This window comes from Falco naumanni, chromosome 7 (assembly GCF_017639655.2).
Source record: "Falco naumanni isolate bFalNau1 chromosome 7, bFalNau1.pat, whole genome shotgun sequence".
NCBI classification, from domain to species: Eukaryota; Metazoa; Chordata; class Aves; order Falconiformes; family Falconidae; genus Falco; species Falco naumanni.
In genome coordinates this window covers 17,982,024-18,001,544 of record NC_054060.1, presented here as the reverse complement: position 1 = coordinate 18,001,544, position 19,521 = coordinate 17,982,024, and the positions used below count along the sequence as shown (strand labels likewise).

Below are 19,521 nucleotides of genomic sequence, written 5' to 3'. Positions count from 1 at the left end.
CTACATGCTATTACAAGGCAGCCTTGCACAAAAGCTCATGCAGCCCTTGGAGAATCATCTAGGCCTACAGCGAGCTCCATCACAGAAAATGCAAATCTCTTCACAGATAAGACACGTCTTCCTTCAAATATAGACTAGCTCACTCCCACCTTGCTAATAACAGGCTACACTTCTCTTCAGTGAGATTACACAAAATTAACCAGCAGATCCCATGAGTATATTGGCAATATGCTGTACTTCAAGGTACATGCATTCTGGGACCGCTGCAAAGTAAGAGACTGTGGACAAATCAAAACGATGTCTAGGGAAGTACAGAAATCCAACATGAAAAATTGGATTGCTTTCTCCATTTTATTTAGTTAGACAGGCAAAATGTAAAAGAAAAAACACAGTAATGCTGATACCTTAACCTGTACGCAAGCAGCAGTCGTTTTCCTTCAGAAAAAGCGTTCCAAATACTGGAAAAGTACCAACTTTCCATCTAACAAGAAGGTATGTACAGAAATGGCACTGCTAGGTTATCGTGAAATAAGGCATGTGAGCAAAACCCATACTTCACAGCTGGCCATTTTTATCCCAGTTAAGGGAGGATAAATCCTTACTCAAAAGAGAATTATTTTTACTACAGTTGGTTAACAGCTTTGATCAAGGATGTGGACTCCATATGTAACACCTCTGAAATGCAGTCACTTCAGAAGACGGGGAATGGCGGTGGGATGTATTTTCCCACAAAACTATTGACACCAACAGCGATTTAGCTGTCGTGCATTTCAGGGGGTCAGCGGGCAAGGGGCGCCGGCCAGGCCCAGCCGGCTGGGTCTTGCCAGCGCTGCCCTCAGAGCAGCAGGGCAGAGCGGGGCCATACCTGTGTGAGGGGGGGCCCGCTGGCCGGCGCGCACCTCCCTGCAGCGGCCGCGGCAGAGCCCGCGGGGACCGGGAGGCGCCGCCGCCGCCCGGCCCGGAGCGTGGAGCACGTGCTGCCGGCGAGGTAAGCGGCGAAGCGCCCCGGGGCCGAGACCGGGGAAGCGGTTACCCGTGCGGCGGGTGCCTGCGGCCGAGCGCCCACCCGAGGGGCCCGTCCGCCCCGGCCCCAGTCAGGGCGGCCCCGGCCCCCGCCCTCGCGCGCACTAACGGTTCTGGCGGCCGCGCGCCGGCCTCGCGGCCCCTCAGCCCCCGCGCGCGGCCGCCCCGAGCCCGCGGCTGCCCCGCAGGCCCGCGGCGGAGCCCGCCCCGGCGCGGCGCCTTTGTTCCGCACGGCGGCCCCCCGACCGGCGGCGGCGGCGGCGCGGGAAGGGCCGCGCTCACGGCGGGAGCGCGGGGAGCCCCGCGGAGCGCCCCGCCGCCGCCCCCGCGGGCCCGGCAGCCGGCCGGCCGCGGCAGGGAGCGCTGAGCGGCGCCGGTGGCCGGCGGGGGCGCTGTGCGGGGCCGCGGGGCCTGGCAGCCCCGGCGGCGGGCGCCGAGCGAGGCGGGCGCCCGCAGCCCGCGGGGGCCCTGCCCGGCGCGGCCGGGCGCTCCGCCGACCCCCGCGCGGCTCCCGGGCTGCGGCTCCCCGCTCGCCGCGGTCCCCCTGGCCCGGCCCTCGCCGCCGGCCGCTGCGGAGCCCTCCCGCGCCCAAACTTTGCAAAGTCTGGCGGCTCCGCGGCTGGGGCGGCGGCGGCTACGGCAGCGGCGGGCGGGGGCGGCGGCGGAGGAGGCGGGGGCGGAGGGGGGCGGGGTGCGGGCCGGCGGCGGCGGCAGCAGCAGCATCAAAGAGCCCCGATTCCTGCCGCCCTGGGAGCCATGCGCTGCTGTCTGTAATGTCAGCGGAACAGGAGAAGGACCCCATCGCGCTGAAGAGATCCCGAGGTACGGGGCGGGGGGCGGCCGCTGCTGGGGCCTAACTCCCGTGAGGAGAGCTGGCGGTGCGGCGGGGTGCCCGCACCGGCCGGACCCGGCCGCTGCTGCCGAGCCGTGCCGAGCCGCTGGTGCCCCCGCCGCGGTCCCTCCCTGCGGCGGGGCCGGGCGGTGCGGGAGCCGCGCTAAGTTTGCGCGGCGGGGCCGGCCGCAGCCTGCGGGCCTGGCCGTGCGGGACTCGGGGCCGGCGCTGCGCGGTGTGACCCGGCGGGCGGGCGCCTGTGCTGCCGCCCGTGTTTTCCAGGCTGTGCCGCCCATTAGTATGCGGCGTGCATAGTGCTGGTGCAAGGGAATACGTCGGCGCTGCCACATGTCCGAGTTCGTGTTGATGCAGAGCCCGTAAATTACACTTGAGTGCTCGCTCTCCTACCCCTGGTCTTGTGCTTGGGCTTGATTCTAGTTGCCGGCTTGTTTTTCTCTTCTCGGGAAATGAAAAATCCGTTCCAAGATTATTCTTGATTAATCGCGCTCTTGCGTGGCTCGTCGTGAGGTCTGAAGTATGCGTTTCTTTGAAATGTGGAAGGCGAAGGGTAGAAATTACGGTCTCTCTTCCGACTTGGGCCATGCAACTGACTTTAATGGCAGTAGCACATCAGGCTACGGAGCAGTAGTTGTGTCCTTACAGTCCTTAAAAACAGAAAAGCCTTTCGGCATGGCATAATGAAAGGCAACAGGGTGACAAAGCTGGGTGAAAAAACATGGCAAAATAATAAGATCGGCAATTTATTGCTTCTCCTTTCCTTGCCTCCTGTTTTGTCACTGGAATTCTATTGTTCTTGATGTTTTAAGCTTTTTTACGGTTGGGTAAGTGGGAAAAGGTGTGGATTCTGCTATGCATGTTGCCATTGATCTAAGGTTTGCTTTTCTAAAACTGTTATAGTAACAGCTGGGTTGTAACCTTGAGAATGAGAGAAAGAAAATGTGCAGCAGTCTTACAAAGGAGACTGGGGTTCATTAGACTCCTTCACTCTCGAGCCCTGATTCTGCAAATATTTAAGCACACGCAGTTTCACATGCCCGAGTTAGTCACCGAGTTTCATGCGATTACCGCTTAATGTCAAAACTGTTTACAGTATCAGGGCCACAGAATAGGTTCACCAAATCTGGTTAAAATTAGACACTTTTTAGTTTTCTGTCTAGAATTAAAAGTTTATTCAGCCATTTGTGTTTCTTGGGAAAATGTTCCTACTGAGATAAAGCACTGTGTAAAGAGACTCTGGCATCCATCCTGTAAAAACCTAGACAGAGATTTGTCAGTGAGTATGAAAATACTCACTCCATAGCGTATTTGCCGTATGTTAAGTATGGCATAAATTACATGCAAAGTCATAATCTCTTAATATGTAAACAGAACTGCAACTTGCAGTTCTCCTGACTAACACTGAAAATGTCTATCTTGAGTATGTACAAAGTAAAAAAGAATACGGGACTTTTCTCCTTTTCCCTAATGTAAATGGCTGAAATACATTTTATCCATGATTTAATAAGAGAATAATTATCAGATACGTATTTATATCTCTAGATCATGTCATAGAATGGTTTGGGATGGAAGGAACCTATTTCCCATCCCCCTGCCATGGGCAGGGACACCTTCCACCAGACCAGGTTGCTCAAAGCTACATCCCACCTGGACTTGGGCACTTCCATGGATGGGGCACCCACAGCTGCTCTGGGCAGCCTGGGCCAGTGTCTCACCACCCTCACAGTGAAGAAGTTCCTCCTAATATCTAACCGAAATCTATTATCTTTTACTTTAAAGCCATTACCCCTTGTTCTGTCACTTTACGCCTTTGTAAAAAGTTCCTCTCCAGCTTTCCTGTCGGCCCCTTTAGGTGCTGGCAGGCTGCTCTAAGTTCCCCCTGGAGCCTCCTCTTCTCCAGGCTGAACAGCCCCAACTCTCTCAGCCTGTCTTCACAGGAGAGGCGCTCCAGCCCCCGATCATCTGGATCTGCTTGAGCCGGTCCCTGTCTGTCTTGTGCCGGGGGCACCAGAGCTGAACGCAGTACCCCAGGTGGAGACTCATGAGAGTGGAGTAGTGGGGCAGAATCACCCTGAGCCCAGGATTCGGTTGGCTTTCTGGGCTGCAAGTGCACATTGCCATGTGCTCATGTTGAGCTTGTTGTCAACAAGTCCTTCTCCTCAGGGCCACCCTCAATCCATTCCCTGCCCAGCCTGCATTTGTGCTTGGGACTGCCCTGACACAGGTGCAGGACCTCACACTTGGCCTTGTTGAACTTTATGAGGTTTGCACGGGCCCACCTCTCCAGCCTGTCAGGGTCCCTCTGGATGGCATCCCTGCCCTCCAGCATGTCAACCACACAGCTTGGTGTCATTGGCAAATGTGCTGAGCGTGCACTCAATCCCACTGTCCATGTCGCTGATAAAGATGTTAAACGGTGCTGTTCCCAATACTGACCCCTGAGGGACACCACTCATCACTGGTCTCCACTTGGACGTCAAGCTGTCTGTCACTTAGACTGTGACCATCTGGCCAATTCCTTATCCACCCAAGTGGTCCATCCATCAAAACCATTTCTCTCCAGTTTGGAGACAAAGGTGTTGTGTGGAACAGCATATATGTCCAGGATATATGACACACATGATGCCCCAGTCAAAAGGATTGTATTTTTTCCTGGAAAATTAGTCTCAGGCAGTGAAATGATTTTTTGCACCCTTAACGCAATGTTCCAAAATGCTCGATACACCTTTTGATGAAAGCCTGGGTGGTGGGTACCAAAAGTGACTCTCTGGAAAGTTTATTTTGGCTGTGTGAAAATGACCTTTATTCACTCTTTTTTTGGAGGTATGCTAGGACTAACATTCTGTTTCCTTTTATGTAAAAATTAAATCATTATAAAATCCACAGGGAAAATATAAATTTTTAGGGCTAAATTAAATCATTGGCCTCACACGGCAAGAACTGAAAATACAAAGCTTTGTTCCTAGGACTTTCTATAAATCTAGGCATATGAATGGCTTCACCCGTGTAAAGTAGTTCATGTAGAAATTGGTGGAACTTGTCACTGGGATTCTAATCTTCATTTGCTTATGTTTTTGAAGAATGATATCCCAGAGAGGGAATTTATATATAATTTAATGGAGTTTTAACTTACACGACTGTAAAACAGCACTTGCATATGATCCTCAGTGTTCTACTTGATCACAGATTTACTCATATCTGTGCTGCCAGTTGTTGGATTTATTATGAAATGTGGATATTGGTAATATTTTGCTATCAATGGTTAATGTCATTTATGTATTAAGAGTACAGGACCATGAACAAGAGTGTATTTTATGCAGTTGTGAGGAATGGTGTTCACGGTACAATCTCCCACTGGATTTATGATAAACATATAGGAATGCAGGAGAAGAAGCTAATGTGAAATGCAGGGACAATTTTGAACAAATAGTTTATCAAGAAGATGATTTATAGTGTAGGAATTTAAAAGAGGTTTGTCATCATTCTTTATGTAAAACTTTATGCTGTCATTATTTAGTATCTACAGTTAATGCAGGGGCAGCGCCTCATAGTGCACTAAGTATATGCAGGATTTTATATCCTAAATCAAGGCAAAAAGGACCCCTTTTTTTTTTGAAGAGCAATCCCTAGTTACTCTGGTGGTAGGTTATACCGTGATGTGCTATGCTCAAGCATGAGTTTATCTGAGAACTTGATCGTGACTTCATGACCTAGTCTTTGAAATTCAGACCTACAATTTGATAGGTATTGATTTGGGATGACCACGTATCTTCCTTCCATATAATGAAAAATGAAATTAAATTTCAACAGTGACAGCCAAAGCCAAAAGGAACTTATTAAAGCAGAGGCAGAACTGGTTTCTTGCTTGAGGTAGGACTGGTAAATTTCTGAAACCTCTAAAAAGGAGTGGTGGGGGGGAAGCAAGTGCTAGGAGTGAAAATTTGTAGGCCTCCTTTGATCTGTGTATAGTAAGTCTACTTCTTCCCTGTGAGAAGAGATTTTATATTACTTTATTGAATAGTCCTAAAGCTGGTTTAGCTCTCTGCTGGGAATACTTGTCTAACATAGAGCAGTGTAATGTCATACATTGTGCTTCTTTGCATAATACTGTTGATAATTCACAGTTATCTTCAGGTTGCCTTTGGTAATAAAGACGAACCCGTGTGTTCAGCTGTATGCTTGCATCTTGATAAAGTTTGACTTGTACTCTGAGTAAGAGTTTTAAACGAGTAACAGTAAATTTTTTAAGTTGCATTGCCCTTCTTACTGTTCTGTACTGTTACTATTTATGTTTATGTTTTAAAGAGCAAATAAGCTATTATCTTAACAGGCCTGGGGAAAAAATGTATTAACACACAGTTTCTTAATGTTAGTATCTCAACATGTGTCGCTCTTGTTATCACCCTAAAGTGATTATTATTCTCTGAGGTTTCTGCAGAGTAGGGTGGGTTTGCCCAGAGTCCCTGTCATTTTTGGCAGCTTTCTTTTTTGTAGAATCATAGTATCATTTAATCTGGAAAAGACCTTTAAGATCAAGTCCAACTGTTAACCCAGAACTGCCAAGTCCACCACTAAACCATCCCTCTAAGCACCACAGCTATGCGTTTTGTCTGATCAAGCCTTGCATTTTAGTGAAATTTACATCTGACAAACTGGAGATCTGTCTAAACAACATGGCAGGTTTTCAGTGGTTTTCGACACTGATCTACTGCTGTTTGCTTTTTTCCTTCATGGCGTATTGTAACATGCTGTTGTATATTGGTACAGTGAGTTTGATAAATGCTGTGTCTGTGTAAGTTAAATAGGAGGTGAATCTTTGGCATGGTTTTAAGCAGTTCTTTTGAAAGTTTTATGTGTTATGCAAACAAGAAATACTTCTTACTGGTGAAGCGGAGACATTAAGTACCAAGGGACAGATAAACATAAAATAAATGGAAATGTTTATTCCAACTGTAATGAGCATGAATTGGATGTTAGAGTGGTAATAGAGTGAGATAGCTGTATGTGAGGTATGCAAACTTTTACCTCCAGGTGTTTGCTCCTTAAGGACTTGCAATGTAAGGCACCAGAATTAATGCAAGCTCAGTATTTATAACAGGTATCTGTTGCTATGACAGGCAGAGGCAAATTTAAAATACTGTCTGTAAGAAACCTAATGCTGTATTGCACTGATTGAAATTTTGTAGGTGGTGACAGTGGATTGGATGGGTTAGGAGGACCAGGAGTACAACTTGGAAGCCCTGATAAGAAAAAGCGCAAAGCAAATGCACAGGTAAATTCCCTCTGGTTCTTTTACTTTCTTAATAAATAGTGCAGTCATGTTTGCTGGTATGACTAGCTTGCGTTGTTCAGAATATCAGTCTGTTCTCACAAATAGCAGTACCATATAAAATATTTTAGTTGCATTGTGAAGCTGAAATCTTCATAATACTAGTTATTCTCACTGCAGTTATTTTAATCTCTGTAGGTTGCCAAAGTCCTATAAAGAGAGGAGCACAGTGAGACTGCCACAACTTGTATTTTACCCATATGGATTTGATTCTGAAACAGGCTTTCTTTTAATGACTTTGTAGCCCTTGGTAGAATTCTGTATAGCATGAGTAGTTGCCATGAGACTACTTTTCTTCTTACCTTCATTCCAATATGTGTAGGTTTGTGGGCTAATGGATCAGTACAGTTTGTTAATGCTTTGACCAAACTCTTGGCATGTTCCCCAAGTGATTTTCAAGCAAATGCTATGAGGCAGGTTCGGCTCCTTTCCAGTGAATCCTTGCAATTTGGCATTTCTATACAGTTTCTGTTTCCAGGGAAGGAAGCCTGAATACAAAACATTTAAAGCAATTAGATATCTGTAATGCAGAATTGTCCTTTGTTGTGTTCACTCAGCTTCGAGTGAGAGTATCTGTTAATTTGGTACTGCCTAGCGAGAGTAATTTTATTTATGTAGGTCACACAGTTTCTTTCTGTTAGGCCTATCCAGATTCCATTGAGATGTGGATTTGCTGTCTTAATTTTTGGTTTGTTTTAAAGTAGTCATGGTGAAACCTGCTCTGAGAAATATTCAGTTAATTTAAGGGGTTTGGGCCTCCTTCTTGGTAGAGCTTTCCTTGTGTTCTGAAATGGCGATAACTGTAGAGGGCATGAAGATTAGTTTCCTCTCTTTTCTTACCAGGTTCAAGTTTTGTGGCACAGCAGGAGGGTTGTTTTTTGGGGTTTTTTTTGGGGGGGGGCAAAAAAAAAAAAAGTTTCTTAGTATTTAGGAGAAAATGCAAAATGCTTTCTGTGAGCACAGTTAGCATGAGGGTGAACTAGGCAGATGTTCCCCACAGGCTAGTCTAGAATGCAATTCAATTGTATAGCCACTCTGATGACATTTCAACAGCCTGTGGGCTCCATTAAAGACTTGATTTTACTTTTCTCTGTAACCAGAAATCCCTGTATTTTATACCTACTGACTATGCTTTGCAGGCTATCCACAATCACTGCATGCTCATAAGGGACACCTCTGTTTGGTACACAGAATATAGAAAATTCCTATATGCAGAGACCTATATTCTGTATACCTTTTTTTAGGGTTATAGTAACATTAGGTTTATATATCCTCATAGAAGTGGGGTGTCTTAACAGATGTATATTCAGTTAAGTGAACCCAAAATGAAACTAAGGAAATGCTTCGAATCTGCTCTTCAACATTTGGAAATATTTTATACATGTGTTTAAGTGGCACGTGGCTTTCTGTATTGTTGCTTTTATGATGTAAAAGATTAAGAAATAGAAGTCACATATCAACTAGTATTTTCAGAAGCATGGTTGTGCAACTGCACAATTTTTAAAACACAGATTACTATAAATCACCATGTTATCCAGAGCCCAAACTCCTCTCTCACCTCTGTACTGAAATTTCAGACAGCCTGGCAGGGTACAGTGAGTGAGCTTTATGCAACAGCTGAACAGTTCTTTTAGCAGTAGTGCTGCTAATCCGGGACCTTTGTGCCTGGTCTGTCTTGCAGGGAAATACTAAAACTAATTTAAATGTTGTATTTAAAATATTTTTAGGGCTCATCATTTCCTCCTCCATCTGAATATGCTCCACCGCCGAATCCAAGCTCTGACCACCTTGTAGCTGCAAATCCGTTTGATGACAACTATAATACTGTGTCTTATAAACCACTTCCTTCAGGAAATCCATATTTTAGTAATCCTGGTTATCCTGGATTTGGAGGCTATAACACTTTCAGAATGCCACCTCATATGCTGCCCAGAGTGTCCTCGCCATATGGTGGTTCTTACTCCCTCAGAAACCAACCACATCCCCTTCCTCAAAACCCAGTGGGAATGGGTTTTAGTCGACCCCACTCTTTCAGCTTCAGTCCCCATGATAACCCAAGTTTTGGGAATCAACCACCTTATAGTGGTGTTCAGATAAATCAAAATGTCAATATGCCTGGTCAGCATTTCAGACCTAATCCTGGTGAGAACTTTGGCCATTCTGGTCAGATACCTCATCCTGATGTGCCATCTAACTTTGGTCCTGGAAACAATCCGAATTTCCCAAATTCGCAGCTAGAGTCAAACCATTCTTTTGTTCCTCCACCAAACACATACAACCAGACAAAATCATCAGCACAAAAGCAAGACTTTAGTCAAGGTGCAAGCAAAGCAGCCAGCCAGAACACTGCTGCTCATCAGCATCATCACAGGACAGAGGACATTGTGAGTCAAGGTAACAGTGACCTAAAAAATGTTACTCGAAACAACAACGTGGTAAATCAGGATAATAGCCATTCGAATAATGCTGATAACACTAACGCTGGCCATTCAAATGGGACTCAGAGTAAGTCCCGACAGTCTCGAGGTACTGCTGAAGGATGCAACTCTGAAAAGAGCAGCAAAACACCCCTTCATCCCAGTCGTCACGGTCACTCGTCCTCTGAACCCGTCTATCCATGTGGAATTTGTACACATGAAGTTAATGATGACCAGGATGCCATCCTGTGTGAAGCCTCTTGCCAAAAATGGTTTCATCGGATCTGTACAGGCATGACTGAGTCAGCTTATGGCCTTCTTACAGCAGAAGCGTCAGCCGTTTGGGGTTGTGATACTTGCATGGCTGACAAAGATGTCCAGTTAATGCGTACAAGAGAGACTGCAGGACCACCTGTGTTGAATACGGATGGCTAACAACGTCAATTGGTGGTAGTGATTGAAATACTTGCTATGAAGATTTGGTTACAAATTGGGTACTTCACTTTCTGCAGACAATCAGTTGTGTTTGATTGCTGTAATCTTTTTTTCCCTAGTCTGTTTTAATTCATAAACTTCTGTCTCATCTTTTGTACTCTTAGTTTTATGTGTGCTAATGTTTTGCAGGATGGAATATTTTTTTGTTTCTGATTAAAACTGTAAAACATAACTGATGACTGATCAGAAGTAGGATGTGCATTGCCAATTTTATTGAAGGCAAAAATGTGGCTGTATGAATAGCCCCTAATTTGCTAGTGTTAATGTGTTAACACTAGCATTTAGTGCTTGGATTTAATGGTACTATATTTGCAAGTACTCATTACGTTGAATGTCCATTACTGATGTTCTTGCTATCCTTTCTTTGAATATAGTGGAGATGATGTGGAGGAATCTGCAGTGCTAATAGTTTTTATTTTAGGGTAAATACAGAGAATTTTGTGTATGCTTTTTCCTGTTTTTGAAGTAAAGCATTAACACACTATTCACAAATAGATGACTTTATGCTTAGTAACACAATGAAACCCACTAAACTCTTATACATTTATATTTCCTTGAAAGGGCAATGATCTCGTTTGACTTCTCAGCACATACTTGCTGGAGACTCTTGCTAGGTCTTGCAGTATTTGGAAATAGTTACAAAATATGATTACATTGGAAAAAGAACACTTCGAGTTTATGAAGTCCAGTGCTTTAAATCTAGAGAATACCAAAACTAGGGTTGCATATGTAACCTTAATTCATTTATCTTAAACACATACTTTAGGATACAGTCTCTGCATCTGTCACGGTTGTGCAGTCATGCACCTCTCTCTCATCGTTTCTCATTGATGGTTCCAGCCTCCCACCTCGGTGCTGCCTGCGAACTGTGACTGGACCAGTGCAGGCAAAGTTCTGCCTGTCTCCTGGGGCTTTCAACGAGAGCCTGCTCAGTCATCCTGAGCTTAGACGGTCCACCTGGCATGAAGGAGGACGCAGAGCAACGGAGTGTGCTCAGCACAGGCTCTGAGTTGCAAGATAATTTGGCCAGCGAAGTCTTAAAACTGAATTCCCACCACTGCGTCAGCCAGTTTGTTAGTGAGGGGGTGGGACATCTAGGGTGAAGAAAACTAGCTTTCGCATCAGGTGAGTTTAGCTCACATCAGAAGCAAGTAATCAGAAATTTAGCTTCTTTGCTAAACTTGATATCCTGTTGACAAGTATGAATGGCACTAGAGCTCCACATGTGATGCTAAGAATTTTATTTTAATATGGGTAATTTGATCTTACTCTTGATCTCAAAGCCCTCTCCTTTTTTTTTTTTAATGTGGGGAAACATCAAGCTTTGAAGACCTCAGCCTTAGCAGTGTGATAAAGTTGCAAACACAACTGAAAATGAGTGTTTCTGTAGAGAGAAGTGTTGGTTTAACTTAATAAAATGTGGCACTGTAATAACAGACCTTGTCTGTGATACCACTGTGCTGGAAACTTTTTGTTTTTAAACAGGCAACAATTAAATCATATGTCAAGCACTACAGGTACTAGTCACTTTCCCTAATGTGATCAATTGTTCAGGTCTGTGGTGACAAGTGATGTAGGAGCCTATATAAATACAGTCATCTATATAAAAAGGTAGTTTGTATGGTAAGCTACACTAATGAGTGAAAAGTAAGACCTGTTTGCTAGTTCACCATTGTGTTTGATTTTAAATGGACTCTACTGTGGTACTTTTCCTGGAAGATACTGTGCAGATCTACATGACTGTCCTTGTTTTATTTTAAAAGTGAGAAGTTTCATATGCTCTTTTACTGGAGAAGTGCAGTATTGCCCTCCTTCTTTGTATTGCCTCTCATCAGGAAAAAGGAAATAATGTCTAAAATGTCACAATTCATATCTTGAGGATTTCCTGTGTGGAGATGTGAAGAAAGTGTAAGGCAGATCCAGGGCTTCTGTTTTCATCACTGTTTGCTTTAGTTAATACAGATAGTAAACTTAATCTTGTTTTCTTAGAGGTGCGATATTTAAAAGCAAACAACAAAAAAAACCCAACCAAGCAACAACCTCTGTTAGAGAGAGTTATTCTTCAGTAGTTTTCCTAATGACTGACTGGCTGTTAGAATTTGCTTTTGGTATCTACAGTAGAAATTAAACCAAACCTTGTCTAGATAGATTTGTTCCTCTGGGAATCAATTTCATCTCTGCAATGATTTTCACTGTGGTGGTAGTGGAGTTGGTTGAGACCTACTGCAGTGTAAATGAAATAAAAATTCTTGCTCAGTGAAAATTCAACAGAAGCTCCAAAGATGACGTTGTTACCCAAGCGTGCTGTTCACAATACCTTTCCCACACCTCATTCCTGTTGTGAGAAGATGTTCTCAGAAGTCCAAGTAATGTTTTAACAGTTGTTTTGGAGCAGACATTGTATTTAAAATAGCCATGTATTTCTTAATCTTTTCCTCAACCCTACACAAAGTTAGGCAAGTGTTTTCTGCATTAGCTAGCAAGACATTAGAATTTAAATATAGTGTTCTTACAAACTTGAAATCAACTGGAGTATCATTTTATAAGGCCTTAAATTGTGTATTTGTGATGATTTGTTTCAGTTTTTCTAAACTGGTACCATGTTGGGTTTGTAACCCGGTAAATTTTCTGTGTTTGTTAACCTGCAAATTCAAGGCATTAGCAAATGCCAGTTGTATAAAATAGTAGTAAAAAAAACCCCAACAACACCAAACTTGTTATCACACTGATTGTAGAGATAGGACTGATTAGGATCTCCAAAAGTCATCCAGCCAATATGCTTGCCCTACTGATATACTCTTGGCATATCTGGACTCTTTATCTAGAGAGAGGGAGTTATACTTTGTTTTTCTCTGCACGTATTGACTAGTTAGTAGTTCAAGTATGCACAGGAAAAACAACAATCATGTTTTGTTAGTAAGGTACTAGGAAAATGTCAGCTGGTTAGAATTAGAAATTAGTTATAGAAGGGTGGGTGGGAGGGAGGGCTGATTAGAATAGGTGAGGTTTTTTTGTAATACTCTACATGAAACGATTTGTATTGAACTATCATGTGCTTCTTTCATGACTAGTGATTTAGACTGTACTCGTGCTGCACACCAAAAATATCACAAAGATTTTGTAAATCTTACAAACCTTGACATTTTTATGGGAAATGCCTGTGTCCTTTTAAAATAGCTCCTTGCCACGGTCAGAAATGCAGCCTATATAACCCGAAATGTTATTTTTTTTTTCTTTTCTTTTCCTTTTTCCCCCCTAGGCTGAAATAAATAGGTATAAACTAGATTGAACTGTCCTTAATACTTAGGGTTTTGCCAGAGACCAGTTTTGAATGAGAAAATATGTATTTTGCTCTTTAAAATAACTTGTTTTATTGGTGTCAGGTTAAGTGACAGTGCTGCATATAGGCTAGAGGGTACATATCAAAAATTCTGTTTCTGTCTGTTTTACTGATCCCTTCTATAATTTGAGACAGGCAGGCTAACTGTTTATGCCTCAATCTCTTCTTTCAGAAGATCAGACTAACACTTCCCAAGGGTGTTTAGAGACTTAGCTATTATTAGAGGTGACAGAGGCTAGAGAAGGTAGTAAAGTTTGCTCTATTCAAAACAAAAGTATAATTTTGGGGGCTGCTCAAAGAAGAATATACTTTGTGACCTCTGAAGTTTTTCATCTAAGAACCAGTTTTGTAATCTCATTTTTCAGGCTTAACTTGAAGCGTGGGAGGATTAACGCAGTCAGGGGAACTGCATGCATGCAGCCGAGACCATTTCGGAGTGTTTGCAGTTCGGAGCCTATGATATTTGCAACTGAAATGCTTTTTATGGTTTGAGATTTTTACAAAATCAATGGTGTTCAAATGTAGCACTTTTTTAACATTTGTCTTTATTCCAACTTAATACAATGACACATCTGCGTTAAATATGTCCCTTTCATTTTATAAATAAACATTGCCTGGCAGTAAAAGTATTGGTGTAACATTTTTAAAAAAGGAAGTCATGCTTCTTATCATGTTGTATGTGACTTAAATGATTGTTTCATATTAAAACTAATCTTTCCTTATGTACTGCTTAAATATACCTGTTTTGGGATATCAGTTCAGTACTTTTTATACAATCTTGAATGTGTTCCACATTGGTGACATGTATTTTTGCAACAACTTTTTTGTTTCGATTTTAAATTAGAGCATGTCTGAAGTAATACATGCATTAGTGCTGTGGTGTGTGGCAAAGTTACTGTACGTAATTCAAATTGGAAAAAAGTTTCCAGACTTTGTCCAACGTTAACCCTGTGGCCAGGGATTAAATTACTATGTAATACAAATTATTTCATATCACGATGTGTTTTAAGCTACTCTATGAAGTATGTGAAACATTATTGTTTATGGATTGGTAGCTGGTGTGGTATCTTGCATAGAATGAGGTATGATAGATGGTAGCAATTCATGGTAATTAAAACTGACTACCTTTCAGAACACGCAGCACTTCTGTGCATTGTCATCTTGTTGCCATAACTGTTAGTATGAATTTCTTAATATTATCCACTGACAAATGGGTGAACATTTGGTAATAAGCTCATAGGTGTGAAAATTCTATTCTAACACTCTTTACTTGATTTACAAAACTTCATTTTTTTAATCTGTTGAATGTTATCAGATATATGCAGGAGGCTGTAGAACTGGATGTATTTTAAAGTTATTCTGCGATTACTCAGTTTTGTCTGAAGCTTTCTATATTAGAATAGGCTCTTCCTTAAAATTGGAAAATTAAGTGTACTTAGTGGAAATCTTAAGGCAATATAACTATCCTACACTACATCTTCAGTTATGCACATTAACTTCTTTGTATGGAACTCCTCTGATTTCTTGTTGGCTTATGCTTTATATGGGAGTAAAGGGTTGCTTTAGTGCCCTAGTGTTGTGTGTCATCAGTTCTGAGGTAATTAATTTTGAACAGTGTTCAGCCCCTTGGAGGTGTTGACTGTAGCTTGAAGTATTCAGTCACCCTTAGTCTCCTGGTTCAGAAATGTTTTATCCCAACATCGTAGGGAATACCTATTGTTAAAGTGTTTGCCATACATGATTAATTTTCCTTTTCATGTTCAAATAAACTGTCTCAAAATAATTTTTGATCCAACCCCACCTTTTTACTCGGAGGTTTGTGCACTGTAATTCAGGAATTGCTGTATTGGAGACAGTTTGCGATTGGAGTCATGAGAGGTGTTGTGTCTATTCCTAGACGCTCAAAGACACTCAAATCCTAGACACAGAAAGGATGGTCTAAACCTGAACTTCCATATAACTTATGGAGGGCAAGCTTTTAATATATTTTATATTTCTTCTTCCTTTTTCTTTTTTTTTTCTTCCCTTAATTGTTTTTTCTGAAATGTGAAATAATATGGAGTTGTTGAAGGATTTTTACTTAACAGACTGTCTCTTCTCTAAGCTTTTGTTTATGGCCTTTAGAGCAGACACTGTATATTTTAAGGCCTTCTGACTTGAAATTTTGTTGTCCACATTCTCCTTTCAGTGTTAAAGATGAGTTGAAAAAGGCAAGTTACCCATCTACTGCCATCCAAACAATGCAAAATAAATGATTAAGATTGTCAAAATTTAATTTTTTTGTTAATAATGATGTGATATTTTACCTTCTAGAAGAACATGTATCAGAATCTGATTCAAGCGTTCTTGGAAAATGTATATGGTAGATTTTGTCCAGCACTGTATGTAACTTGCTTTCTGTCTGTTTTCAGTTTCTTTTAAAATAAAGATAACTTTTGCGGGGAAGTTGCCTATTAATCATGTAATGTCTAGATTAGCTCTTCTAATATTTTGTCTGTGCGAATGCATTTGGATTAGGCATAATCTCACAAGAAACGGTATGAGGTTGTATTGATCAGAAAAGGCAGCTCCTGCCTCTTTTGGAGAGGTCCGCTGTTCTTTAAAGGCATTAAACTGAAGTGACTCCAAAGCAGATTAGAAGAATTATTGCACAATAGACCCCATTTCTTTCTTACAGGATGGGAGGGAAGGCTCAGGCACTATTTGGCTAAACAGATATTTTTTTTTAGAATTCTCTGCACTTGGGAAGAGATTATGCAAAGAATGATTTATACTAATTAATAAAATTATTACTAAGCTATTCCTGTTTGTTAAAATACCACAACTAACACATACCAAATCTGTACCTTACTAATAATTCTTAAAGGCAGCTGATAGGGGTGGTCCCAAACCACACATGCCAAACAGTTCATTGGAATAAATAGCATCTTGTAGAAGAATGGCTGCAGAAGCATGGCCTTAGAATCTCTGAAGATCTGCACAATCCAGGCCTGGTATTAGAATAGGCCTGTAATCAGAATTGTACTGAAGTTGCTGTGCTGAAGTTAACAAGAAAGGTAGCCTTGAGCTGTTCTTGAATCCTGAGACCAAGTAATTATGTTGTGCCAACCGGCCGTGGCTGTAACAAGCTACAGCTGCTGGGAAAGCAGGTGCAGGGCCAAGAAAGATAGGGACCGGTATGGGAAAATAGGGAGTAACAAACTACAAGGCTGAAGCACAGCAACACAATTAGCTACATGGATAGAATGCTTATTTTAGTCATGATAATTAGGGGTGTGAGAACCGCGCGTGTTTAGAGACTACTAACCGATTATATTTCTGCTTTACGAATACGCATGTGTATCGGTTCTATATAAGTAGTGTTAGAAACTACTAAAGTTGAGCAAGATGCATAACTCATATTGAGCGTCTTCTTGACTCCAGCGAACCCTTCTTCCAACAGCATCTCATAAAATGTTCCTGCTTTTCTTAGAAAATATGGAGGGATGAGAGATATGAGAGAGGATTTAGAAAGGATGGGGGAGAAAAAAAGGTTATTTATTAAAGACAAGAAAATGTAAGATATTTAAGGGATTCCTCACACCCCACACCCCCCGTTAAAGCCTCTGAAGCCATTAGAAGTGAAATAATCACTGGAAGAGATGTATGTATGTATTTGCAACTGGAAGTTCCAGAGTATTAGTAATATTAATAAGATCTGACTGGAATATAAATCTCCATCCTTTGTAGCACAGGAGATAGGAATTTAAGTATAAAGTTTTCCAGGGAAAAATTTATCTCCCTTCACTACAAAGATTCTTGCACTTTTGACTCGTAAGTTGGTGCCAACTGAAGAAGGATCCTGAATGGACCTCTCTTCTGGTTTATTTTGCAAGTGTCATAGTGAGAACTCACTCATTTGTCCAAGTAAGCTGGCAGTGTGAAATGTGTGTGACATAGGTGGTGTTTCTGCAGATACACATCAATACAAGACTTTAAAGGTTGATCCAAGACCTTGCTCAGTCCCTTTTGTGTCCTTCTGCAGCTAAATCTGCTGCTTTGACTTAGAAATGTTAGTGACATTTACTGTGTCTTCTATGAGTGAAATACATAGCTTTGCATTGGAGATCTAGTTTTTAAGTAATAGACTTTTTTATTAATGTACTGGAGCTGTTTTGTGTAAATTCAGAACACCAAATCCAGGTAACCATAACTATGTCCTGTCTTGTAAAGTGTGTATACATAGCATGTTCTTTCTGGCAGGAATAAATAAAAAGCTGCTTCATTTCAGTATATTCTCTGTGATTAAACTAAAAATGACACCTGGATGACCAAGGTGGAAGACCAGCACTCCACGACTCTTAAGACTTCTGTTTTCCATGAATGAACTCTCCAAAACTGAAGGATACACTCTGGATGACTACAGCTGCCTTCTGGAGTGGTAGGAGATTTTGAGTTACTGTTACATTATAGTCATTTTAGCCAATGCTGCTATTGGAACACCCCGATTTACAACAAAACAAAACACTATCCCCTCCAACTACTAACTCTTCGTTACTTCATCTAGGAAGCAGGCAAATAGGATTTTGACCACTATGTGCAGCTTTAGCCTTTCCATTTTCAATATAGTAGAACTGTGAAAGCTTTGGAGGTGAGCAAGGAAGATAAGGGTATGGAAAAGGAGTGTAAGTGAGGTAAGAATCTTTCTAGGAAAAAAGAACATCTCTTAGAGTGGAGAATGGTCTATAATGGGGGTCCTCAAACTTTTTAACCAGGGGGCCGGCGCGTGGGTGAAGTGGCAGGCAGTCATCTGCGGCTGCTTGGTTTCCCCCCCCAACCCCCGGCGGCGGGGGGGGGGGGGGGGCGGGCAGGGGGGTCTGTAAGTACTGGGGGCCGGATTGAGGACCCTGGGGGGCTGTATCTGGCCTGCGGGCTGTAGTTTGAGGACTGGTCTATAAAAAATGAATGGCACAGAAGGGGTGTTTAGAACTTCCTTGTTTCATCATTGTCTGCACTTGCCTGAAGTTTGTCTTGCAATACAGACAACTAAGAGATATTAAATAAAGGTAACGAGGAATCTTTCCTCAGCTTATATTTACTTATTAATTTTATCTTACAGTTTCTTAGACTGATACCAGTCTGTTTATGGAGACATCATGGTGTAAGTCTAGGCTCAGAACTATAAACTACAGAAGTCTCTTTTGCCACTGCAGCTGACAGCAAGGCTCCTTATGCCATGGTGCAGGTCCTGCTGTAAGTCTGAAAATGTGTCATGCAAGGTTTAAAAAAAAAAATCACATGCCAAAAAGACCTGAAGTAAGTCATTTTTACTTTCAATTAGATCTCTTTCCTCTTGTACTTTTGAATGCTCTTGGAATGAGGAATATAATTCAGTACTCAGATTCCATTCTGTGCAAGCATTAATCCAGACGATATTGATGTGAGTGACTGAAGGTGAAGAACAACCCAGGAATAATATCAGTTGCAATGGATTTCTTGCTCTGAAAAAAAGTTTGAAACCTCTGTGAGATCTACTTTTATACATATATATATATATAACTAAATAGTAACCACTATCATTTGAACATTGCTTTGGAATATATGTAATAGAATATAAAAATTAAATCTTCAGTGATATACATACGAAATCTTAGCTAATGTGTGCAATGTTTAACTCAATTTTTCTTCATCATATTTTAAAAGAAAGAAAACGGGGGAGAGTAGACTCCTTGATTCTGGATCTTTTCCAAATAGTTCTAAGTAATTGTATACTTTTGAGGAACTTAAACATACTTGAATGTTTATCCAAATGTGTTTGGCTTGCCTTTCAACCCATGTCCCCCAGCAGCAGTTGCTTTCTCTAAGCTAGACTTTATTTTGGCAGATACAGTGTTACTGTTTGTTTGAGGAAAGTTGAGCAACAATGTGCAAACTCCCTCCCGGGTGTTTGGCAAAGACAGCGAAATAAGACAATATTGCGAGGCACTAGCACGGAGCTGCCAGTATGACCTAACTATTTTTGGAGGACATCTGGAAGTTTCAGAGTCCTGCTAAATCAGTCCTCAGATGTAATAGTTTTTATCAGAGA

At 42.1% G+C, this 19,521-nt stretch overlaps 1 protein-coding gene across 1 annotated transcript; it reads left to right on the top strand.

Annotated features, from left to right (window-relative positions):
• Positions 1-1,722: 1,722 nt before the first annotated feature.
• Positions 1,723-15,899, top strand: PYGO1 (pygopus family PHD finger 1). Its single transcript, XM_040601697.1, has 3 exons — positions 1,723-1,845; positions 7,060-7,145; positions 8,930-15,899. The coding sequence occupies exons 1-3, from the start codon at positions 1,797-1,799 to the stop codon at positions 10,052-10,054; spliced, it is 1,260 nt and encodes a 419-aa protein (XP_040457631.1). The 5' UTR covers positions 1,723-1,796; the 3' UTR covers positions 10,055-15,899.
• Positions 15,900-19,521: the final 3,622 nt, after the last annotated feature.

Excerpts from the sequence above, each read along its gene's own strand:
- PYGO1 (XM_040601697.1), top strand. The coding sequence starts at position 1,797 with ATGTCAGCGGAACAGGAGAAGGACCCCATCGCGCTGAAGAGATCCCGA. Across the intron at positions 1,846-7,059 it reads CGCGCTGAAGAGATCCCGAG|GTGGTGACAGTGGATTGGAT; the intron begins GTACGGGGCGGG and ends GAAATTTTGTAG. Across the intron at positions 7,146-8,929 it reads AGCGCAAAGCAAATGCACAG|GGCTCATCATTTCCTCCTCC; the intron begins GTAAATTCCCTC and ends AAATATTTTTAG.